This window comes from Lygodium microphyllum, chromosome 14 (genome assembly GCF_053477565.2).
Source record: "Lygodium microphyllum isolate KBCC chromosome 14, Lygodium_microphyllum_v1.1.10, whole genome shotgun sequence".
In the NCBI taxonomy this organism is placed as follows: Eukaryota; Viridiplantae; Streptophyta; class Polypodiopsida; order Schizaeales; family Lygodiaceae; genus Lygodium; species Lygodium microphyllum.
This window is the reverse complement of record NC_141148.1, coordinates 30,221,394-30,247,520: the sequence shown is the minus strand read 5'-3', so window position 1 is coordinate 30,247,520 and position 26,127 is coordinate 30,221,394. Positions and strand designations below refer to the sequence as shown.

At 42.7% G+C, this 26,127-nt stretch overlaps 1 protein-coding gene and 1 pseudogene across 2 annotated transcripts in view; both read left to right on the top strand.

The window, feature by feature from the left end:
• LOC148025446 (putative methyltransferase PMT23) overlaps positions 1–25,927 on the top strand; it is a 51,914-nt gene extending 25,987 nt beyond the window's left edge. Inside the window, exons 6-9 of one of the 2 annotated variants that reach the window (XM_087692572.1) lie at positions 23,692–23,866; positions 23,992–24,261; positions 24,373–24,567; positions 24,737–25,927. In XM_087692572.1, coding sequence (XP_087548698.1) covers positions 23,692–23,866; positions 23,992–24,261; positions 24,373–24,567; positions 24,737–24,944 — 848 coding nt within the window. In that variant the 3' untranslated portion in view covers positions 24,945–25,927. The remainder of the gene's footprint in view (positions 1–23,691; positions 23,867–23,991; positions 24,262–24,372; positions 24,568–24,736) is intronic. The other variant, XM_087692571.1, reaches the window with a different exon arrangement.
• LOC148025447 (uncharacterized) lies at positions 9,521–22,541 on the top strand (annotated as a pseudogene).
• Positions 25,928–26,127: the final 200 nt, after the last annotated feature.

The following is a 26,127-nucleotide window of genomic DNA, read 5'->3' as shown; positions in this document are numbered from 1 at the left end:
TGATGATCCATTGTCTCTTCCGAAGTGTGCTTGGTGCGTTTACCTGCAGGCTGAAAGTCAGGAGTAGTGGGTATCTCTTCATTGCACGGAACCATATCGTCGGGTTCCTCGGTATCAGAGTCTAGACCAAGCGCTGCCACCGTTTGGTCTATAAAATCCAGGTCCAGACCAGCCATGGTGTATCACTGCGTATACCGGTCAGAGGTGGAACAAAGATCTCACAGGAGGCAAGAATGCGCAGGCCGCTCTCCCTCTTTCTTAGGCAAAACGGACCCGGCACTGGATTGACGAAGAAGCTTGGGAAGCGCGTGCGCAGAAACAGACGGTCGCTGTGCAAAGAAGGCACGTCCGCAGGCAGAGAAGGGCAGCGGCATCTTCACGAGTCATGCTGAATGGAGGCGTTACCGAGCCATTTGTCCTTGCCCGCTCTGTCAGACAGGGGTGCCCTTTGAGCCCTCTCTTCTTTGCCCTTGCGACTCATCCAGTTCTTTCGATGTTATCTCATATGGCAGCTTCCACTCAGTTGGCTGGATTGTCGCTTCCTTCTTGACAGCATTTCATTAGTCAATCCTTGGCGGATGACAGCTTTATGATTCTGCGTGCGGATAAGGATAACCTTCGCAAAGCATTGGATGTTTGGGCTCTCTTTGGTCAGGCTTCTGGCCTTCGCATCAATGCGTTGAAATCAGCCATTCTTAGCTGCACGGAGTCGGATTTGCAGTCATTGAACTGGCAGGGTATCGTTGTGCCTCGTGACTCCATTGTCAGGCATCTTGGCTACCCCTTGGGTGTTGATGTTGCCCCAAAGCAGCTTCTACAGTGGATTTCTCAGAAACTGGCGGCTAAGTTCCTGTATTGGAAGTCTCAGGCTTGGCCATTCCATGTTCGCCTCAAAGTAGCCCAGACAGTTATGTTGCCGATGCTCACATATTTCTTGCCCTTGCTGCCCTGGACTACTACTACCCTGAATGCTCTTACTCAGTCTATTCGTTTTATGTTATGGAAGAAGGATTCCTTGCATGCAGGCATTTCCTGGATTTCTTGGTCGCATGCGTGCACCCCCAAACGCATGGGTGGAGGAGCTATTTTGGATGCTCAAACTCACATGCTGGCCCTCCGTTGGTCTCTTTTCCGCGCCATGTGCTCAGATCATCATCCGTGGGTTGTTATAGCCCATTATTTCCTTGAGGAGCATGGGCTTCGGCATGGCAATACCCAAATCCAGAGTTCTTGGTGGCATGTTCTTAATGCCGATTCTCGGTTCTCTGGTTCCTCTTCATCACTGCTTGCCCATTTGGTATGTTCCTGGAAACTGGTCCTCCGGTACTTTCATGGGAAGGTAAACAAGAGCTTCGACCACAATTCAACCGTATGGCACGTTTGGGCTTAACTTCAGTCGCGGAGCCACCCTTGCCAATCGCAATGTGTTAATATCATTTCGTACAGCTAGGAGGATTTTTAGGATTCCTCGTGGATACAGGCATTTATGGGAACAACTTTTGATGGTGCTCCAGAGCAGACAACCCTTTCCTGCCCTTGCTTCAGATCGTCCTTGGCAGGATTGGGACTTTGAAGGCCGGCTGAGTTTCGGCACAGCTTCCGCTAACCAGGTCTATCATCTTCTGATTAAAGATCATCAATGGCTGGTTACTAAAGCTAATGCTCTATGGGGATTGCGTAAATCCCGGTCATGGTGGAGGGCAACTGTGATGGAAGGGTGGTTGAACAAGACACCCTTCAAATATAAGGTCTTTCTTTGGAGGGTGATGATTGGGGGTCTTCCGCTTGCTTCGGCTCTTTTCAAGCGACGAATATCCAACGGCAACTGTTTCTTTTGCACCACCAGTGTCGAATCCGCCTGCCACCGATTTATTTCTTGCCCTATCGCTAAGAAAATATGGTCGTTCTTATCAGCCGTTTGGAGAGCGGTGGTTGGTTTCTCGCTAAGGCCCTTTGATTGGGTCTTTGTGCAGCCCAAATACCCAACACCGGCACAGCCACATATGAAGCTTGTTTTTCACTTTCTTCGATATTGGGGCTGTTGGCATAACTGGACCATTCGGAATGCTTTTCTTTTTGATTCCGCCTGTAATGTTCAGCGGCATATTGCTAGGCTTAAGGGTCTCTTGTATTGGCAGATAGATCTTCTTCAGTATTCTGACTTACTCTCCCGGGAGGACTTGCGTCCCTGGCATATGGCAATTTCATCTACATCTTTGCCATGACTTTGTAACTCTTAGTACTGGAACCTTTTCACATGATGGCTTAGTGTCATCATGTACCTTGTAATCAAGTAAACTTGTACTTTTTTTCGTAATTAATACAATTACCTTTTACGAAAAAAGAAAAGTCCGGGTTGGGATGGTCTCACCAATGAATTCTTTGAGAGCTCGGCTACCCAATTGGTGAAACCATTGGTGGCTATGTTTCAGTAGGTTTGGGAAACAGGGGTCATGCCTTCCTCATGGAAAGAAGGCCTTATCAAACTGCTTCCAAAGGTTCCTTTACCGTCAATGTTGCAACATTGGAGACCAATTTCTTTGATGGGTTCGACGTATAAAATCTTTTCCAAAGTGCTGGCGAATCGGCTCCACAAGCACCTTCCAGCTATTGTGCATCCTCTTCAATATGGTTTCATTAAGGGCTGCAACATTCTGCATAATATCTTAAATGTGCAAATGGCTATTGACTATGCAAGGCACTCTAGTCAGGAAGTGGTATTGATTCAATTGGATCTGGAAAAGGCTTTTGACCATTTAGACTTGTCTTTCATTGCAGAACTTATGTTTGCTATGGGTTTTGGTACTCGGATGTCTTGATTGATCTACACCATTAGTGCTGCGGCTTCTTCGCGAGTTATGCTCAATGGTGGTGTTACAGAGCCATTTGTCCTTGCATGCTCGGTGAGACAGGGTTGCCCTTTGAGCCTCTCTTCTTTGCCCTGGCGACTCATCCGGTTCTTTCAATGTTATCTTCAATGGCAGCTTCTACTCAGCTAGCCGGATTGTCTCTTCCTTCGGGACAACACTTCATTAGCCAATCGTTGCGTGCGGGCAAGGATAACATTCGCAAGGCATTAGATGTTTGGTTGCTCTTTGGTCATGCTTCTGGTCTTCGTATCAATGTCTTCAAATCAGCCATTCTCAGTTGTACGGAGTCTGATTTAGAGTCATTGGGCTGGCAGGGTCAGGTTGTTCCCCGTGGTTTCATTGTCAGGCATCTTGGGTACCCTTTGGGTGTTGATATTCGGCCAAGGCAACTACTAGAATGGATTTCACAGAAACTGGCAGCTAAGTTTATGTATTGGAAGTTGCAAGCGTGGCCCTTCCATGTTCGCCTCAAAGTGGCTCAAACAATTATGCTGCCAATGCTCACTTATTTCTTGCCATTGCTGCCATGGACTCCTACTACTTTGAAGGCTCTCACTCGCCCCATTCGTTTCATGTTATGGAAGAAGGATTCATTGCATGCAGGTATTTCGTGGATTTCGTGGTCACATACATGTACCCCCAAAAGCCTGGGTGGTGGAGCTATTTTGGATGCCAAAACTCATATGCAGGCACTTCGTTGGTCTCTTTTTCGCGCCATGTGTGTGGATCATCACCCGTGGGCCATTATAGCTCGTCATTTTCTTGAGGACAGCGGGCTTCGGCATGGTAATACACAACTTCGGAGCTCCTGGTGGCATGTCTTGAATGCAAACGCTCGGTTTTCTAGTCCGTCCTTCTCTCTATTACTTCATTTGGTCGGCTCCTGGAAAGTGGTGCTCCAAAAGGCGCGTTGGCATCCAGGGGGGGACCGCTTGCATAATAACTCTTTTCAATTAGAATTGTTGGCAGTCTCGAGATTACTTTCTTGGGAAGACAAACATGAGCTCAGACCAAAATTCAACCGCATGGCTCGTTTGGGTGTGACTTTAGTTGCGGATGCCACCCTTGCCAGTCGTAATGTCTTCGCATCGTTTCGTACTGCCAGGAGACTTTTCAGAATCCCGCGTGGATACTGTGATTTATGGGAACAACTTTTGTTAGTGCTTCAGAGCAGGCAACCCTTTTCTACCCTTGCGGTGGATCGTCCTTGGCAGGACTGGGACCTTGCAGGTCGGTTGAGTTTGGAAAAGGCCTTTGCTAATCAGGTGTATCATCTTTTGATTAAAGATCATCAATGGCTGGTCGTTAAAGCTAATACGGTATGGGGATTGCGAAAATCTTAGTCATGGTGGAAGGCAACTGTGATGGAGGGCTGGTTGAATAAGACACCCTTCAAATGCAAGGTCTTTCTTTGGCGGGTGATGATTGGTGGTCTTCCGCTTGCCTCGGCCCTTTCCGAGCGTCGAATCTCGAATGGCAATTGTTTCTTCTGCACCAGTACTGTGGAATCGGCCCGACATTGATTTATTTCTTGCCCGCTCGCTAAGAATATCTGGTCGCTTTTGTCACAGGTTTGGCGCGCTGTGGTGGGGTTCTCACTAACCCCTTTCGATTGGGTTTTTGTGCGCCCAAAATACCCCACCCCGCCACAGTTGCATATGAAGATCTTATTCCACTTTTTTAGATATTGGGGATGCTGGCACAATTGGACCACTTGGAATGCCGTTCTTTTTGATTCGGCCTCTAATGTACCGGGATACATTGCCAGGCTTAAAGGTATCTTGCATTGGCAGATAGATCTCATTCGGCACTTGGACTTGCTCCCTCGGGAGGACTTACTTCCCTGGCATATGGCAATTTCCTCTGCGTCTTTGCCATGACTTGTGTAACTCTTTCGTGGCTTTGTACTGGGATTTTACACACGTTGGCCTAGAGCCCTCGTGTATCTTGTAATCATGTAAACTTGTACCTTTTTTTCGTAATTAATACAATTACCTTTTACGAAAGAGAGAGAGAGAGAGAGAGAGAGAGAGAGAGAGAGAGATGCAATCCTACTTCTGCACAGGGTTCTCGGCTGCAATTACAGGGCCTGTCCACAGGCAGACAGAGCTGCACTTCTCAGGTGTTACCTTGCAGGTAAGTGCTGCCCCCATACAGATGCAGCTGGACAGGACACAGCAGACAGATTTGGGAAAGCTTGGTATGCAGACTTGCAGTGATAATCTGGAGAGAGAGAGAGAGAGAGAGAGAGAGAGAGAGAGAGAGAGAGAGAGAGAGATTGCTTGCTCACCCTGCCCCCTTGGCTGGGTTCTCACCTTGATTTCCTACACCTGCCCTGTTCTTGGCTGGGGACTTGTACATGCGCTGCTCTGCAGTAATCCCCTCACAGCACGCCACAGCATCAGGAGGGAGAGCGGGAATGCCTGCTCGCTGCAACTGTGCGGGAATCCACGCCTGGCCTGTGCGCCCAATTCTGTGCCTAGCCTTCACCCTTCCTGCAGGCCCAGCCGTGTGCACGGTCACTCACACAGAGAGAGAGAGAGAGAGAGAGAGAGAGAGAGAGAGAGAGAGAGAGAGAGAGAGAGATGCAATCCTACTTCTGCACAGGGTTCTCGGCTGCAATTACAGGGCCTGTCCACAGGCAGACAGAGCTGCACTTCTCAGGTGTTACCTTGCAGGTAAGTGCTGCCCCCATACAGACGCAGCTGGACAGGACACAGCAGACAGATTTGGGAAAGCTTGGTATGCAGACTTGCAGTGATAATCTGGCAGTAGCCAAACACACAGAGAGAGAGAGAGAGAGAGAGAGAGAGAGAGAGAGAGAGAGGATTTACGAAAAAAGAAGAAGAGAGAGAGAGAGTATTGATACCGCATTTAGCATCATGTTGTTTGATATCTTGGTCAGAGATGATTTAGTCCCTTGGCATATGACAATCTCCCCTATTCCTTTGCCATGGCTTTGTATCTTTTATGCACAATGGACTAGAGCCATCTTGCATCCTGTAATCTTGCAATCTTGTACATGTATTTTTTTTCGTAATTAATACAATTACCTATTACAAAAAAAAAAAGATTGAGGGCTGTGGGTAGATCGACCTATAGCACACAGTTTGGTCATCATGTCTGAGCTCAATATGGCATTCATAGATTAGATGGTTGATGCTTTGAGACCTTATTTAGAGGGCGAGGATGAGATGGTCCCATGCAGGGAGGAGATGGCTGAGGAAGTGGCTCCAAGATTTGATGCACAACCTGCAACGAAAGACCATAGACATGATGTGGATGCTCCTATGATGATTATTGATAGCCCTGCCCCTTCGGAATCTCAGCCGTGTTCGTATGCATAGGCTGCCAATGCTTATGATGATTCCCTAGAACTAGATTGGGAACATCTACTAGATTGCTAGAGTTTGGTAACTCTTTACTAGGGGAATATGTTCAACACAATCATAGTACTCTTCCAAATTGTGATGAACAAGACATTGTGGATGTGCATGGTGACATGCAAAAATTGCTTCTATCTTTCTGTGCTTTTTATGAATGCTGAGTCATATTTTTTTCATGAACAAGATCCCGATGATACCTTGGATCCATTGGTGGTTTGCTTCCACTCTTAGATATGATTGTGTTGATGAGGTTTTTGTGGGCCCTAGGGGTTTCTATGAGGTCATGCTTACATTAACCATGAATAGAGATGATCTTTTGGGCAGGTTGTCCCTCTTTTTTGATAGGTAGTTGGTGCATGTGGTACCATGGAGGCCCATGGTTGATTTTCAAAGTTTGCTTAAATAGAAATGTCTAGTGCGGGTTGAAGTAGAAAGCTGCCTTGTGGTTTATTGGCCGTTGTCAAGGGATGCAATGACAGCTAGCGGTATTGTATTGGTGTCTCCCAGTATGAGGGCAAGCAACAAGAATCGTTTATGCATGCTATGGGACACGTTGAGAAAAAGGCCCAATTGGTTGTGCCTGAATTGGCATGCATCTACTATGGTTTAAGCTTAACCGGGGCACCTTTGTAGGTCACTCTTTCACTTTTGGCAAGCTTGGTCATTTCTTGGTTGAGTGTCCGGACGAAAAGGATGCTACTCTCTCTCTCTCTCTCTCTCTCTCGTAATGTGGATATTGATATGATGGTCCAGGCACTATTTGTTGGGGAATGGCCTTCGTAGAAGGATGTGGTTCATTATAAGTAGCTTGTGCTTTCTTCAAATCTGGATGATTTGGGATGGGTTAATGTTCAATGTAGAAAGGGTAAGAAGGTTGAAATTTAGCAACCGATGGGTTCATTGTTAGGCACCTAGGATTCCCTTGTATATATATGCGTAGAAAGGATAAATCTTTTGATGTGTTGTGTGTACCTATCATGGACCCTTCTAGTTCGAAGTAGGCCCTGTAGTTGAGGTCACAAGTTGAGCATCCTTGAGAGCACCCCATCCTCCGGCATGCCTTGCTTTTGATCGTAAAGGCAAGGTGATCACCTTGTGGGATCATAACATCGGCTTCGAGATTTACCTTTCACTCACCTCAATACTTAGCCACATGGTCTCGATTAGATGGTATTTATGCCATGCATGAAGACTCCTTTTTACCTTTCATGTGATTTTCCACTATAAGGATTGGACTCTTTTGACAGATTGATTTCCAATGTTGAGAAGGTGTTAAGACAATACGGCATCTATCATGCTTCGCTTAGTAGGCAGCACTTGCATTTTGCGGAAGACATGCTGGCCTTGGTCCGTCTATTGTTGCTCGATTTGCCGCATGATGATTTTTTGATCTCATTATTGGCTCGGTTGGGTGAACTTATTCAAGGCTTTCAATTGTGGTCTTACCAGCAAGCTAAGCTCAAGAATTTGACTAATGGTTTTCGGGACAAATCTTGTGAGTCTCATAAATTCTCCCGAGCCTTGCATGCATCTCCAGTGCAAGAGAATGTGGTGAGATTGCAAAATGCAGAAGGTCACAAGTTCATAGATCCTTGATCTATTGTATGTATGTATCAAGAATACTTAGCAAAACTTTTGGGTTCGTGATAGATATGTTCTTCTCAAATTGATCAAACTCGGGTTATGCTTTGGTTAGAGATCAGGTTTCCCATGATATGCAAGACTTCCTGGAAGCAAATATCCGTGAGGGCGAAGTTATGGATGTCTTGTTGCACCTGCCAAATGATAAAAGCCCTAGTTGGGATGGTATTACCAATGAATTCTTTGGCACATATGCATCTCTTTTGGCAAAACCTTTGGTTGCCATGTGCCGATAGGTTTGGGCTTTGGGCAGCATGTCTTTATCGTGGAAAGTAGGGGTGATTAAGTTGGTTCCTAAATGCCTCCCCATCCAAACTTATGTAGTGGAGACCAATTTCATTGGTGGGCTCTATGTATAAGATCTTTGCGGAGGTGTTGGCAAACCGTCTCTATAAACACTTGTTTAATCTTGTTCATCCTCACCAATATGGGTTTATTAAGGGTAGAAACATTCTTCATAATATCCTGAATGGGCAGATGGCCGCAGACTCTACATGGCACACATAGCAGGAGGTTGTTTTGGTGCAATTGGACTTGGAAAAGGCCTTTGACTTCTTGGAATGGTCTTTTGTTGTAGATCTCATGCAAGTTATGGGTTTTGGACCTCGCATGTCTAGGCTGATCTACACCATTAGTATGGGTGCTGCCTTCTGTGTTATGCTAAATGGTGGAGTCACTTAGCCCTTTTCCCTTGCATGCTCGGTTCGACAGGGCTATTCTCTTAGCCCACTCTTTTTTGCACTTGCTACTAACCCTATTCTTTCCATGCTATCGCATCTTGTGGATATGGGATAGTTAGTTGGTCTATCTCTACCTTAGCAGAGATAGTTTGTTGGTTAGGCATGGCTGATGATACTTTTATGGTTCTGAAAGCGGATGCTTCCAATCTTCGGACAGCCTTGGGTATATGCGAATTATTTGGGCATGCATCAAGGCTTCGAATCAACGCTATCAAATCTTCCCTTATTGATTGCAGGGGCTCCAATTTGCCAGATTAGGATGCTAATAGTGTTGGATTCAGTTGCATATGAATCATCATACCGGACATCTGGTATGAAAATGTATGATATGCCATTTCATACTTGACGTTTTTTTTCACCGTAAAAAAATTGCTAGGACTACCCCAATTTGACGATTTCTTCCTAGCGCCCTGTTTGTGGTAGTTTTCACCTGAGTTCTTTGCGTTTTTTCTACGTGTGCAGCTTGCATGGTCAGCTCTCACTCTGCACATGTGCAACCAGCAGTAGTGTTAGATTCAGATGTGTATGAATCATCATACTAGACGTCTGAAAATGTCTGGCATGAAAACGTATGATATGCCATCTCATACTTGACGTTTTTTTCACATAAATTTTTTTTTGCCATGACTGCCCCAATTTGACGATTTCTTCCTGGCATCCTGTTTGTGGCAGTTTTTGCCCGAGTTCTTTGTGTTTTTTCTGCATGTGCAGCCTGCATGGTCAGCTCACCCTGCGCATGTGCAACCAGCAGTATTTAGACTTCAGTGATCAATGTGTGCACAAATTCAGCTTCATGAGAGGGCAGTGTGTGCAGACTGCAGTGTGCTCATTGCTGAGTACTCAGCCCCATCCTCTCTCTCTGATCTCAGTTTTCCAGGTCAGCATGGTTCAAAAGCAAGGAAAAGAGTGGCAATTTGTGATTGAATTGCAGAAATTGAAGAATGGACAGTGTATTATGCAGTGCAAATCGGTGTTGGATCCAGATGCGTATGAATCATCACACCAGACGTTTGAAAACATCTGGTAAACGTATGATATGCCATTTCATACTTAATGTTTTTTTCACATTAGAAAAAAATTGCCACGACTGCCCCAATTTGACGATTTCTTTTTGGCGCCTTGTTTGTGGCAGACTTCACCCGAGTTCTCTGTGTTTTTTCTACGTGTGCAGCCTGCATAGTCACCTCTCACCCTGCACGTGTGCAACCAGCAGTATTCAGACTTTAGTGATTAGTGTGTGCAGAAATTCAGCTTCACAAGAGGGCAGCGTGTGCAGACTACAGTGTGCTCACTGCTGAGTACTCAGTCCCATCCTCTCTCTCTCTTTGATCTCAGTTTTCTAGGTCACCATGGTTTGAAAGCAAGGAAAAGAGTGACAATTTGTAATTGAATTGCAGAAATTGAAGAATGGAGAGTGTATTATGCAGTGCAAATATTGTTCCCACACATGGAATGGTGGCCCTGCTTGTATTTGTGCCCACATCTTGGGGCTGAAGGGATTTGGGGTTGATAAATGCTCTAGTGTACCCCAAGATGTAAAAGATGCAATTCGTAGATTGCATATAAGTGCTTCTATAAGTTCATAGGATGCATTGGATGCAAAGGTTTCTGATTTGGGAGATGCATCAGGAAGTGCTAGTGCCAATGTGGCTACTTGTTTCTCTCAAGTTAGTGATGCTTGTGGAATGATGCCTAAAAAGCGCAAAGCTAATGCTAGGGAAGGCCCCTTGTTTCAAAGTTGGGACATATAAGCAAGGAAAGAAGCATCAATTGCCCTTCGGTTCTTTTATGCAGAGGACATTCCTCATTGGAAGGCGAGGAGTCCTTACTTTCTTGACATGGTGAAGGCAATTGGAAATGTTGGGCCAAGCTTCAAGGCCCCTTCATACCATCACTTGCATGCTAAAGAATTAGATGATGAGGTCAAATGTGTGCAAAGAGATTTGCTTGATCTTAGAGAGAAATGGAAAATATATGGCTGTAGCATTGTTTGTGATGGATGGTTTGGTGCATGTCGTCGACCCATTATCAATGTAATGGTTTCATGCATGTTTGGTTCCACATTCTTGCAATCAGTTGATACAAGTGGTGAGTATAAGTCAGGAGAGTACATCTTTGAAATTCTTAAGAGTGCCATTCTTGAAGTGGGGCCTCAAAATGTAGTCCAAGTGTGCATGGATAATGCAACCAATTGCTTTGGAAGAAGCTGTATAGGTTGTGACATTTGTCACACGAAAAAATACAACTCTTTCTTTGTATAGAAAGTTCAGCTCAAAAGAATTGCTTAGACCATCACAAACTCAGTTTGCATATATGTTTATCATTTTAGCAAACATGTTGGATGAGAGTCTTCAATGGATTGCATCGCATGGTTGTTAGTGATGAGTATTGGAGAAAGAAAGTGAGCAGAAGTGCCAAGGCTTTGCAGGTTTCATCTATTGTCTTGGGTTCTTCATTTTGGACCAATGCCAAGACGATTGTGAAACTATGTGCTTCAATTTTAAAGATTTTGCGTCTTGCTGATTGTGTAGACCGATGGAACATGATGCACTCTCCATTGCATGCTACGGCTTTTGTGCTCCATTCTATTTGGAGAGCAAAGAATCTTGACAGTGATAGGGAGGTGAGTAAGGGTTGGATGGATGTAGTTGAACGTGTTTCAAACTATGATGTAAATGCTTAAGGGGAGTTATATGATGAACTTGATAAGTATAAGTTTGAGTCAGGTGCATTTGCACATCCTATTGCAAAGGATGAGAAGAGGATGCATCAAGGTGTGAAGTGGTGGGAAACTTTTGGGGCAGAGACACCAAATTTACAGCACTTGGCACTTAGGATATTGTCTCAAGGCACTTGTGCTTCACCATGTGGGAGAAATAGGAGCACTTTTCCTCTCATTCATACGAAGAAAAGGAACAAGCTTAAGCCAAAGAATATAGAGAAACTTGTTTTTATACACACCGATTTACATCTTATAAGCAAGTTGAAAGAAAGAGGATTTGAGAAGATAGAAGTGACCTTGGAAACGCTAAACAAAAAAAAGGTTCATGAAAGGTTGCTTGCTTTGTAGGAAATGAGAGAGGAAGATGATGAGAATTCAGCTCCTGTGACAGTAGGTGCATCAAGTGCTGGTAGATCTAGTGCTAGATTTTGATTGCTCTTGGTAGGATTGGGATCTTGTAGGGCATTTGACCGGACATGGTTTACCACCAAAGCTAATGCACTTTGGGGATTATGCAGATATAAAGCTTGGTGGAAATTGACAATAATGGAGGGATGGATCAATAAGATGCCATTCAAATACAAGGTATTCATTTGGAGAATGTTGGTGGGTAGTCTCTTTCTTGCGTTGGCTCTTCACTGTAGAGTTATTTCTAATGGGAATTATTTCTTTTGTACCACTACGGTTGAGTCTTCTTATCACAAATTCATCTTTTGCCCTTTTGCTCAGAAGATTTGAGTCCTTCTCTCGAACATTTGGGATGCTATTGTGGGGACTAGGATGCTTCTTGTTGATTGGGCATTTGGTAAAGCTAAATATCATGGTTTGCCACAACCTCATATGAAGATTCTATTTCACTTTTTTAGATTTTGGGGCTGTTGCCATATTTGGGTCACTCGCAATGCATTCATTTTTTATGCTGCCTCGGGCATCCGACATCGTGTTGTGAAGCTTAAGGTACTTCTCTAGTGGCAGCTTGGCCTTATACAACATGTTGATATCTTGGTCGAAGATGATTTAGTTTCTTGGCATCGGGTGGTCTCCTTAGTGACCTTGCTCCGACTTTTGTAATGTGAGAGAGAGAGAGAGAGAGAGAGAGAGAGAGAGAGAGAGAGAGAGGGGTCTGTTATTTTTGCCTTACCATTGCAGAGTCTTCTCACCATTGTTTTCTTTTATGCCATTTGGCACATAAAATTTGGTCCCTATTGTCTGCTATTTGGCGGGATGTGTTTGGCATGTCACTGTGCCCTTTTGAATGGGTCTTTGCTAGGCCCAAATATCCTTCTCTAGCACAACCACATATGAAGATTCTATTTTCATTCCTTTGGTTTTGGGGCTGTTCGCACAACTGGACAATCCAAAATGCTTTTGTATTTAATTCTGCATGTAGGGTGTAAACTCACCTCGCCAAGTCAAAAGGTCTCCTACATTGGCAATTGGATCTTATTCGGCACATAGATCTCCTTTCCAGGGAGTACTTGGTTCCTTTGCATACGACGATCTCTACTGCTTCTTTGCTGTGACTTTTGTACTCTTTTAGTTATTTGATCTTTCTGTAAAAGAGAGTTGTAGGATGGCCTCGAACCATCTTGCATCTTATGATCTTGTAGTCTTGTACTTTTTTCGTAATTAATACAATTACTTATCACAAGAAAAAAAACAAAGAGAGAGCTCGGGTGGTCTCTTCAATGATCCTACCGTGACTTTGGTATCTCTTTGTGCTCTTTTAGTCACATGACTTTTGTACTCATTTGATATATCATATAATATAATCACTCATTATGAGAGAGAGAGAGAGAGAGAGAGAGAGAGAGAGAGAGAGAGAGAGAGAGAGAGAGAGAGAGAGAGAGAGAGAGGTACAAACTCACCTCACCAAGTTGAAAGGTCTTCTACATTGCAATTTGACCTTATTCAGCACATTGATCTCCTTTCCAAGTAGGACTTGGTCCCTTGGCATATGGCAATCTTTGCTGCTTCTTTGCCGTGATTTTTGTGCTCTTTTAGTAGTCTGATCTTCTGTAAAGCAAGTTTATGGACGATGTCCTAGAGCAATCATGCGTCTTCTAGTCATGTAAGCTTGTATTTTTTTGTAATTAATACAATTATCTATTATGGAGAGAGAGAGAGAGAGAGAGAGAGAGAGAGAGAGAGAGAGAGAGAGAGAGAGAGAGAGAGAATCCTCCCTCGTTAGCTGTATTAACCTAGATCCGTAGTCTTCGCAATGGCAAGGAATGGTGATTTCCCCGTGGGAATGTCATGCAACATCTCGGTTATCCCCTAGGTGTTGATGTTTAGACCAAACAGTTATTGCTAAGGATTTCTCTAAAATTGGAGGCGAAGTTATTATACTGGAAATCGCAGGGGCTTGGCGTCTCCATTCACCTTAAAGTGGCATTATCCATTATGCTTTCTACGCTCACGTATTTTTTATTGCTTTTTCCTTGGATTGCCTCGACCTTGAGGGTTCTTATTGTTAGTAGTTATGTTTGTCATGCCTTGTCATCTCCTACTTGTGAGCCTTAGTCTGAATCAGATGAGGACTTTAGGAGCTTTGACCTGTCTATCACTTGTTTTGACGGAGGAGGTAGCTCATTCTAGAGCACTCAGTTTATTGCCTTTCAATGCATTTTCTCCTCCAGTCGAGATTTTGTGTGGATTTCTCGAGCTGTTACTACTTTCCATAGTCTGCCTACACCTCCTAAACATTGTCATTGTCATCGACCAGTATTTATGGCCTCCCTTGATGTAGGTCGGCCATATTTGGGCATTTTTGGCTATATATAGCCTACCCCTCCTATCATTCATTCATCTTCCTCCTTCCTTGGCATGTGCACACTCTGGCTCTATCATCTTCCTCTGTCCTTGGTATTGCTGTCATCATCATCCTGATCTAGTGCTCTCATTGATGTTGTGGGCTATGTACCTAGACTATTCAGTCTCCTTTCACTTTCCCATTTGTGTTAGCATTCTTTCTTGTTCAGTATAGATCTCATTCTTTTTTTCTTGTAGTCTATCTCTATTCTGTTGTCTCTGTGTTTGTGGTTCTTTCCCTTGCGCACTCTCACATGGTATCAGAGCATAGAGTCATTGTCTGAGAGAGACATAGAGTCCTTGATTCTTGTAGAGGATGCCATCCACATCTGCATTTTGTTGAAAACACAACTTTCTTCTTGAAGGTGACAACTTCTTTGTGCAAGTGACATTATTTCTCATCCAGGTGGACCCTCTACATTGATTTCATTGTGATCTTGTAGCCATTTCCTCTTGTTTCGCTGCTGTCTACTTCCAAAACACAAATTTCTTGTGGGTGTCTTGTAGGATTTTGAAGATGTATTACCTCTAGTTTTGTGGCTTTGATGATACAGACGAGGAGCTTTCTTAGCACTCCTTCGAATGGTGGTGAGATTATTACGCAGATCGTGAAGAACGGAAGTCACCTAGCCCGTTTGTTTGGGAACCCTTTCCTTCACGTTCTCTCCATGCCTCATAGAAGGCCCATTCTATTGGCATTCATATGCTATTCATGGCACCCTCTATATAAGTTGCCGTACTTCCTTCTTTACCTAGAGAAGACTAGCTTGATGGTTCAAACTACTTGCTTTGGTTGTGTAAGGTGGAGTGTATCCTTGATAACTGTGATCTTTGGGAGTTTGTTATCCACCCTATTCCTCGTCCTGTGGAGGATCCCACCGTTGGATCGATGGATCGTGTAGCTGTATGGGATCGGCTCAACTCTAGAGTTTGATCTTTCCTCTTTATGAGCTTACACGATTCTGTCCTAGTGCATGTGCGTAAGTTGCGGAAAGCAGCGGAAGTGTGGACAGAGCTTGCTTCTTTGTACCATCAAAAGACATTTGCCCATCGGATTACTCTCGAGAAGAAATTACGAATGCTTTTTGTTGATGATTCTCCTTCCATGAAGGATCATAATAACAGGTTGGAGGATATGAGGGATGAGCTTGTGTCCCTTGGCAGGATGACCTCTTTAGCGGATATGGCTATGATTCTTTTGACTTAGCTACCATCTCCCCGGTTTGATATCTTCTATACTAGCCTTTTTACATCGAAGACTTTGTGAGAAGCTTCTATGGGAGGAGCTTACCCTGCTTGTTTTGGAGCATGAAGAGTGTGCCTAAGAGGTTGCGAGTGGATCCACCTCCACTAAAGCTTTTGTTGTAGGTTCGAGAGGGGGGAAGAAAAAGAAAGGGACGTCAAAGGCTAAAAGATCGGAGAGTTCTTCAAGCTCGACTTTGATTCGAAGAAGCCTAAATGCCCATACTATGGAAAGGAAACACATCCAGAGGAGAAATGTTGGAAGAAGTACCTCACCTTCGTCCAGGAGCGAAGGATGGAGCTAAAACATCCAAGCCTTCTACCTCTACTCTATTGGTTATCCATGAGTCCATGCTCCTTCATATTGTTGACTTAGAGGAGACTTCTTCAGTAGTTACCTCGTCTTCTAAGAGGCCTTGGTTGGTTGATAGTGGAGCTTCTAGTCATATGAATCTATGAGGTGATTTGTTGCAGGATCTACGTCCTTTTGAGGATTCAATCATTGTTGGTGACATTGTATTGGTGCCTATTTGTGGTGTTGGCTTTTTACCTTTATTTCCCGATTGTGCTTCGAGCTTCCTCTCACAGGCTCTTTATGTTTCAAACTTGGGCTTTCTACTCCTCTTAGTTTATGGCCTTACTAGGCTTGGTACGCGGGTCATCTTCATCAAGCAGGCCGTTTGTATTGAGGATTGTTCTACAGGGGCTATTATCACGATAGGTTGGTAGGAGAGTGGGTTTTATAGGTTCCATTCCCCTTCTCTTATGTAGGATCATCTAAGGCAGTTCTCTATTGCTACATCTGTTTCCGCTTGTGCATCATCTATTCCCCAGGTTTCTTTCCATCTCCCATCCTCTCCTCCAGTGGTTCCCTCGTAACCCCCCCTCCCTTTTAGAGGGGGACGATCTTGGTGATGCCGCTATGGATTTTTTGGCCCCTAGTGTTTCAAAGGGTATTTCCTAGGATTGCGAGGAGTTTCTTCATTGGCAGTCTACATCAACGAACTTCATCGACATTAGCATTTCTCTTGCCACCCTAGGATCTGTTTCTTCCTTGGCCTTCTGTCACATCCAAGATGTGAGAGGGGATGTTAGCAGTCATGTTTGTCATGTCTTGTCATATCTTGCCTCTGAACCTTAGTCTGAGTTAGATAAGGACTCTAGGAGCTTTCACTTGTATATCACTTATTTTAACAAAGGAGGTAGTTCATTCTAGAGCACTCAGTTTATTGTTTTTTAGTGCATTTTCTCCTCCAGTCGAGATTTTGTGTGCGTTTCTTGGGTAGTTACTACTTTCCACAGTCTATCTACACTTGTTAAACATCATCATTGTCATTTGGGATTTTTCTAGGGTCACCCTATTTTTTTGGCATTTTATTCGTCATTGACTAGTATTTATTGCTGGTCAGCCATATTTTGGCATTTTTGGCTATATATAGCCTACCCCTCCTATCATTCATTCATCTTCCTCCTTCCTTGGCAGTTGCACACTCTAACTCCGTCATCTTTCTCCGTCTTTGGTGTTGCTGTCATCATCAGCCTGATTTGGTGCCCTCACTGATCAGTCTCCTTCCGCTTTCCCGTTTGTATCAGTATTCTTTATTGTTTAGTGCATATTTTATTCTTTTTTTCTTGTAGTCTCTCGTTGTTCCTTTGTCTTTGTGTTTCCGTTCCTTTCCATTGCACACTCTCACACTTACTAGACACATTTGCTCCATGCTACGGATAAAGGACACGTTACATGCATGTATCTCCTAAATCTCTTGGAGAGATGCTTGCACTCCTAAAAGGATGGGTGACGGGGCTATTTTGGATGCTCACACTTACATGAATGCTCTTCAGTGGTCTCTCTTTCATGCCATGTGCATTGATAGACACCCCTAGGTCTTTGTTGCTCGGTTCTTTTTGTAAAAGCAGGGCCTGGTTCATGGTAACATGGCCATTCATGGTCTCTGGTGGCAGGTTCCTCATGTTGATGCCCCCTTTTTCTTATCTTCTTTCTTGCTTACCCATCTCATGTTCTTGTGGAAGTTGATCCTTCAAAAGGCTGATGCCACCTTGCAGACGATCGTTTGGCTGCTAACTTGTCCAAGACCCTTTTTTGACTATTGTAAATGTTTTTAATGAAATTGGAGTATACATTTTGTCTAAATCAGTTGTTATGTTCATGAAATATTGTTGAAACTTGAAACTTGACTCTCATATGCATTTGTGATTTTTAAAAGTTAAAACTATGATTCTCATGTTAAAAAAAGTAATATTTGCTGGACTATCCCTTTTATGTATTTCTTAATGACTATACGAAAGACCGGATCTTATTCAACATTTTTTAATGGACGTTTGTTAGGTTAGGATTTAGTAGCATGTGCACTCTCACATACAATGAATAAGTGCATAGCAAGAGGGAAGAGAGTGCTAGAAGGTCACATCCATTATGTGAGAATAGGATGGAAGTACAATCCCTAAGATACTAGGTACCGCACCTAGTGATGGGTGTTCCCACGGGCCCACGTGGAAAAAACCCTTCTCCAGCTAGAAGATAAAAAGTGCCCGTGGAATAAGGGAGCATTCACACCGGAATGTAGGAGGAACACGATAAGTGTAACAAACTCCCCTTGAGTGAATGTATACAAGGAATAGGCAGACTAATATCCAAATGGTATCTAGCCTAGAGCCTTGCAAAAGGCTTCAAAATTATCTTTAGAGAGAGAGCTTTTGTAAACACATATGCTAAGTTGTTTTGTGTAGGGACATAAACCAAGTGCATCTCCCTTGCATGGAGCCTTTCTCTTAAGTAACGATAATGCACCTCAATTTGCTTAGTGTGAGCATGAAAGAATGGATTCTTTGCAACTACCATGGCACTTTGATTGTTGGTATAGATAGAAGTGGGTGACTATTGTCCCGCACTAAGATTGACCAAAAGGCGTTTGAGCCATACACATTCCAATGTAGTTGTAAATGCTGCCATGTATTATGCTTCACAGCTAGATGTGGCCATTGTAGATTGCTTCTTGCTTAGCCAAGAAATGTATGAATCACCAAGCATGCAACAATTGCCATTAATGGACACCCTCATGTCAAAATAACTAGCCCGATTACTGTTTGTAAATGCATGCAAGCAAAGAGTAGTGCCTTTAGGATAAAAAGGCACAATGTTTGGGTGTCTTTAAGATAAGGAAAGAGACGTTTAGCTGCTTGCCAATGTGTAGTACTAGGGCTGTGCATAAAGTGTGCCAATTGAAAGACCCCAAATTGAATATATGGCCGTGTGTTACATACGTACAATAAACAGCCAACAACCTATTGATAAAGAGAAGCATCAAAAGGTTCTCTTGCATCCTTAAGTGTAAACTTGTGGCTTGTTTCAATAGGAGTGGAGATAAGCTTGTTATCTTGCATCTGGAAACACTAAATAAGCTGCCCAATGTACTTAGATTGTTGCAAAATAATGACCCCCTCAATTGCAATAAATTGTATGCCAAGATAGTAGTGCAAGTGGCCAAGATTTGTCACTTTAAAAGTATGCTGCAATTCAGCTTTTAAGATTGAAATATGTGTCTCATGAGGTCGAGTTAGTAGCATGTCATCCACACAAAGAACGAGAATCAAGAAGCTATCCCCATCTTTGCTGACATAAGTGTGCTTTCAATGTGTGAATTATTGAAGCCAAGAGCAATTAAGTATGCATGTATCTTCTCATACCATGCCCTAGGTGCCTACTTTAAAGCATAGAGGGCCTTATGCAAATGACATACTTTGCTTTTTTATCCTTTTTGAACAAAGCCAGGAGGTTGAGTGACATAAACCTCCTTATGAAGATCAATATTCAGAAAAGTAGTTTTCACATCCAACTGATGCATGTGTCAATCATAGTAAGCAGCCAAAGCAATGACATTGCGAATGGTGGTCATATGTGAAGTGGATGCAAACGTCTCATCATAGTTAATCCCATGTTGTTGGGCATACCCTTTGGCAACAAGACGTGCCTTGAAGTGATCAATGCTACAATCAGATCTGCATTTCAATTTGTAAACCCACTTAGTGCCTATAGCATGCTTGCCAGTAGGCAAGCCACATGACTCCCATGTGCCATTTTTATCAATAGAGTTTAACTCTGATTCCATAGTTGCCATCCAATGTTTGTTTTGTAAAGCATCATGTAAAGAAATAGGTTCTTCATTGTATGTAGTAGCTACAAGTGCATGCACAACTAAGTTACCTTGTGCATGGCGAGTGGTTGCTCTAGTTTTACTGGGAAGAGGAACGGGCTGTTTGCTGTCTTGTAACGTATATAACAGCCAGCTAGGGACTGTTTTAGCTTCCTGAATAGCAGCCTTCTCATTTGCCACTTCATAATCAGCAATGCCTTGAGCAATGGGCTGAAAATTAGACTGCTGTTCATCATGTGTTTGTTGCTATAAATCCTCAATAGGTTGTTGAAATTGACCAAAATCAGGTTCACTTTGTTGAAACAAGGCAACAAACATGTCCATAAGCCCCACATTGGGCTGATTTTTGTAGACCATGAAGGATTGACCAGCATGTTCAGTGATTACCACATCTCTACTAACAAAAATCTTGTTGGTGGAATGTTGGTACAAGCATTACCCTTAAACTTTTTGCATTATAACCAATAAAAATGCATTTGACAGGCTTGTCTTTCAGTTTATGTCTTCGTGGTTGTGCCACCAAAGCATATGCAAAACAACCAAAGATACGGATATATGACACCATTAGTTTTTTGCTATTCCAAGCCTCATAAGGTATACATTTAGCCAATGCTTTAGTTGGGCTGCAATTTAGTATATACATGTCAATATCAAGCCAAAACTTTGGGGGCAGCATATTGTGTAACAGCATACAATGTGCCATTTCCATCAAGGTGCAATTTTTTCTTTTAGCCACACCGTTTTGTTGAGGTGTGTAAGGTGTAGTATACTGATGAATAATGCTCCTTTCAGCCAAAAAGGAGTTGAACTCCCTTGACATATATGCCTCCCTTTGATTGGTACGGAGTGTTATTAGCTTGTATCCACTACCATTTTCAGCCAAGGCCAAGAATGTTTTAGAGCATGCAAACACTTCGGATTTGTGCCTCAAAGCTTATGTCCAACAATGACAAGTCATGTCATCAATGAAAGTAACAAAGTATAAGTATCATTTGATGGATTTGATACACATGGGCTCACAAACATCACTATGCACAAGCTATAATTTTTGATCAGCATGTATAGAATCACCCTTGGGAAACGAAGAACAGTTGTCATCCACAATGGTGGCATCAATATGTAATGCATCCTCTGATGCTCTCGTGTCTTGCAGGCCTAACTTTTGAATATAGTAACCAAAAAATGCATTTCGTCCTGGTGAAACGCGAAACCTGGAAACATGCGAAATGTTTCCTTTCGTTTCGTGAAACATGATGCTGGAACGGAAAATAAATTGTGAGATGTCTTTTTAAAAACATTTTTCTTTATCAAAAGAACATGGGAGTTGTTTTTCTTTTACAATGAGCTTTTTTCCCCACCCTCCTTGCGTGTCTAATTACCTCTTTTATCTTTTCATACTTTGTTTCGTTTGCGAAATGTAAAAGTTTTTAAAGAAGTTTCTTTTGTTAAAAGAACATGTGAGCTGCTTTTCTACTACAACACACATTTTTTCTATGCCCTCCTAGCACACCTTGTCGCCTCCTTCTCCTCCTCCTCCTCCTCCTCCTCCTCCATCTTTTCTACTCCACTTCATCCTCTTTGATCTCCATCTCATCTCTCTCCTTTTTGTCCTTTGCATCTTCCACACACTCCACCTTTCCTTGTAGCTTGGGCCTCTCACCTTAAGCAAAAATGCCTCCTCACTAGGTTTTTCACTCATGAATATCAGGTTCTACTCTCACTTTATGTATTATATATATGCTATACCTTGTAAATTTTGATTTGTGATTCATGAATGCTAATTTCTAAATGAGTAGGTGAAATGGATATTTTGAATTTAGGCTTTTGACTTTTGACTCTAGGATCTGGGTGAAATGAACATTTTCATTTTATGGATATGTTTTCTTCCTCTAATAATACTATTTATGGATCTATTATTCTTCCTTTAATATTGCTAATATATAATAATTTAAATTATTATGAATAATATTTTTCAAAACCTCAAAACCTCAAGGTGGCTAGCAAAACAAAATGCCAAACAAAACCTTGAAACCTCGAAACATGAAACAAGACGAAACGTTTCTGGTGACGCTTTTGAACCATATACATAACCCCAAAGTTGCGTGGCAACAAGTACATGCTTCATCATGTATGCCCACATGGTATAATTAGTGCCATCCAATTTGTTTGAGGCCCCAAACATGTTAAGCAAATCATTTTGCCTTGCCGTTGTTTGCTGAAATTTCTGGTTTTTTTTGTAACCAGCTGTTCGAAGTAAAAATGTAGTTGCAGCATAAAAATAAAGCAAAGAAGAGACAAAAAAACTCACAATTTTTCAAGAAATTGATGGCATCGATGAAGATTTTGCGGGGCTGGAAGGGCTCCCATGTGCGCGAATGTACATGTAGAACGTGTAATTGGCCTCAATGTTGGTGAATTTGGGGAAATGTCACAAAAGCCCCAAATTTAATTAGTAAAATTTGGGGAAATTTTTGCTCGAATGTGAAAAGCCCCAAATTTTGGTGCAAGACTGAGCAATTTCGGAGCACAAAATGCAGAATCCCCAAAATTTTGGTGGGATTCAGGGTTTTCACGCAAAAGCCCCAAATTTGTGGAAGAAATTTGAAGGAAATTGGTGTCCGCGGTGAAATCCCCAAAGTTTGTGCTTAACAGGAGCACTGCGTGCTAACAGGGGCAATTACAAGTGGGCTAATTCTGATGAAGGCTTTGAAGCTGAATATTTTAGTGAAAATAATGTTGGATGTCGGGTGCAAATCTGTCGGGACATTAAATGTCGAGGATGATGTGGTGCAGGCTGTCAGGTTGTCGGGGCTCGTTTGATGTCTCAAGCAAGTGTGATGTGGTGTAGGGCTGTCAGAGCTGTCAGACACTGGCTGTCAGGCCTGCACAGCAGACAATTTGGCATGTGGCCTGTCGAGGTAGAAGCAGGAGGTAGGGTGCGTGATGAGGCAGACTGACGAGGTGCAGGCTGCAGATTTGATGGCAGGCTGGACTGGCCAGCACACCTTACTCTTGGTAAAAAATTTGACGAGGTGCAGACTGTTAATGAAGATGTGCAGCATGCAGTTGACTGAAGGTTGCATGCAGACTGAGAGGAAAGAGAGCAGCTGAGCTAGAGGCTCAATGGTGGCTATGGTGGCACGTGAGCACGGTGGTTGGCTGAGAAGAGGTATGACTCTGATACCATTGTTAGGTTAGGGTTCAACAGCATGCACACACCCACACACACACTCACAGTGAACAAGTGAACAGCAAGAGAGAAGAGAGTGCTGGAAGGTCACATCTAGTATGTGAGAATAGGATGAAAGTACAATCCCTAAGGTACTGATGGGTGTTCACATGGGGAAAAAACCCCTTCTCCAGCTGGAAGGTAAAATGTGCCTGTGGGATAAGGGACTGTTCACACCAAAGCGTAGGAGGAACACACCAAGTGTAACACATTTAATACTATACTAAGTCCATGGACTGGAGGGATAATACCTGACTACCCTGGTGTTGAGCCTGATGAACCATTAGTAATTGCAGATGAACCACCATTGGAAGATGCTTGCTCTTGCTGTACAGCCAGGCTTGCGGGCCTCAACTCTTTCCCTCGTCCATATGCTCATAAATGCTATGCAACCAACATGATGTGCCATGCATGCCCATATGGATATCACTGGAACTGGCAGTTGGCTGACATGACTCTAACATAAAACAGAATGGCGTGGATCTTAGCTAGCAAGCATATAAAACAGACTGATATGGATGTCAGTATTCTATTATTTGTCACGAGTTTCGTACTTTTTGTAAATTGTTTGTGCTTTCCTCTTAATCGAGGGTTCTTTTATAGTCAATATATGTTAGGTTCATAAAGGAGGTCGAAAAGTTACCATACTGCTTGTAGTGTCCTTAGTCCAGCTTACAGGCCTTGTACTTGCAGTGCATGGTAAATTTGCAGCACTGTTTGGACTTTGACTTATCAATCTTGTTGGTTGACATCTTTTTGATATGCCGTTTTGGCTTAAAAGTCAGGAAAACATCCAGAAGTCTTGCTAGGTCTTACAGGAATGTATGTCTTTCTTTCTCTAAGTACACGGTTGCCTAATTCAAGTTCCTGGTCTGCAGAAACGGTGGCAATAACAACCGCAATGTGTTGGGAATTGATGAGTAAGGCTTTAGATTCATCCACGAATATTGGAGTGGCTATTTTCCTCAAGCCAACAACAAATGGATGCTATGAAACTCGGGAAGCAAACTCTCCGCCTTTGTGTGACAATGATGATAAATCAGATGCTGCATGGTAAAATCCCTTGCATATGCTCCGTACTTCATCAGAAGTTCCATGTGCTCAATTAAGAGCTTTCAGTTCGCCAGTACTTAAGATTTGGGAAAGGTTTGTTTTGATCATTTGATTTTAATATACAGGTACATACCCATGACTGCATGCATTCATAAAATTCCATCTGAAAACAATGCTCGTGAATCCAAGTGGCCAGAGGATTGGCCTATGCGTCTAACAAGAGCTCCAGCATGGTTGAACAATACAAAAGGATTATATGGGAAGCTAGCGTCTGATGATTTTCATTCGGACACAGAACACTGGCAGCGAGTTTTACAATACTCTTATCTTCGTGGACTTGGTATCAACTGGGAGAATGTTAGAAATGTTATGGACATGAAGGCAGTTTATGGAGGGTAATGGCAGCTTGTTTTGTCATTGGAGAAATTCAAGTGAAGCGTGGAGCTCTGTACATGGTGAACTTAATTACTTACTAACATATGTCTGTGATGTTTGCTTAAATGCAGTTTTGCAGCTGCTTTAGTGTCGCAACCAGTATGGGTTATGAATGTGGTTGAATATGATGAAGCAGATACATTACCTGTCATATTTGACAGAGGTCTGTTTGGAATTTACCATGACTGGTGTGAATCATTCAGCTCTTATCCAAGGACATATGATCTTCTTCACTCAGATCACTTGTTCAAGAAACTCCAAGCAAGGTGAGAAGGTTCTTTGGTTTGCTTTGTGTCCTGAAGGGTGTCCTAAGGATGAGAAAAGTAAATGGAAAGGGGCTTTCTTAGCTTGCCATCTTGTTTATTTCCTAGCCACGAGAGGAATGATCTATCGTTTCTTCAGCTGTGGCTGACTGACTGATGTGTTACCATGCAGATGTAACATTGTAGGCACTGTTGTGGAGATGGACCGTCTTTTAAGGCCAGGAGGCTGGGCGATATTCCGAGAGAAGGTCCATGTCATAGAGCAGATACAGCCTATAATAGAATCTCTTCATTGGGAAGTCCACATGACTTATATACAAGGAGATGAAGAACTCTTGGTTGTGCAGAAGACGGAATGGCGACCTGAAGCCTCATCATGAGCTAGAGTGTTCAAAGTTGTGTTGTACTTTAGTTGTGAAAGTGATGGCAGCTGCAGTAGATGTGAATGATTGTGTTGGAGCAAAAGCTTGAATGATGTGTGCTACACAAGTTGAGCCTTTATAGCTGTTGGAAAACATGAGGTGGATTTCAGCACGTGCTTAAATTTTGACATAAGTTGAAGTTGACAGGAGTTTAAGCTTGCAGTAAAGCCTTTGCAGCATAGAGAGTAGAACAACTTGACAGTGGCATGGGGGAGGAAATCAAACATAGGTCTGTTATCAGCAGGATGAGAGCACTGCAGTTGCAAGTGCTCAAACTGGTGAGCACTGTAATCTGAAGACAAGTTTACATATCTCTGGACCTTATAAATGCAACTTATAATGAGCCTCAAGACAAGGGCCAACATGTGGATTAGTGCAGGAGTTTGAGAATCGATGGATGTCTGCGAGGCCCATAATTTGCTTACTGTTGAGGAGAAGGTAAACCATGTTAGAGGCAAAAAGAGGTGTATGCTCCATTTTGGTGTCAATTAAAGTACTAAGGAGCCATACAAATAGATAATTCCGCCATGCCTTATAGACTACATATGGAAATATAATCTTGAGACATGATGATAGGAGTCTGCATTATAAGGGATAAACATCTTGGAAAAATATTGTGAAGCAAAAGTCAAGTGTATAAAAGCTTGGAAAATATCACGTGGTGTTGAAGGTGGTTAAGAACTTGCCAAGGGTCCTATGATTATTGTCATGAGTTTTTAGACCTTGTGAGTGACATGCCAATCGATGAATTTAGACAACATGAAAAACTATGCTTTTTTTTCTATCACAAATAGAAACAACTATGTTAAACTAATAACAACATATATTGCTGCATGTAGCCAATGGTTACATGATCATTGAGAATCATTGACCAAGTGAAATGCTATGGTGAAACTCATAATAAAACAATATAGAATAAATCATGGTATTCACAATGACTAAATTTACTGGTTGGTTTGGACTCCTTGGAGATATTAAACACGATGGTCTTGACATGGTAATTGATTAAAGCTTTGATTTTTGCCACGAAAGAAAAAATTATGGTCTATTGTATTTTTATGCATCCTACATAGTCAACGATGGCTTTTTAGGTAAGAAATGAATAAAAGTGTAACACAATTGTTCAAAGTATCTTGTAGAC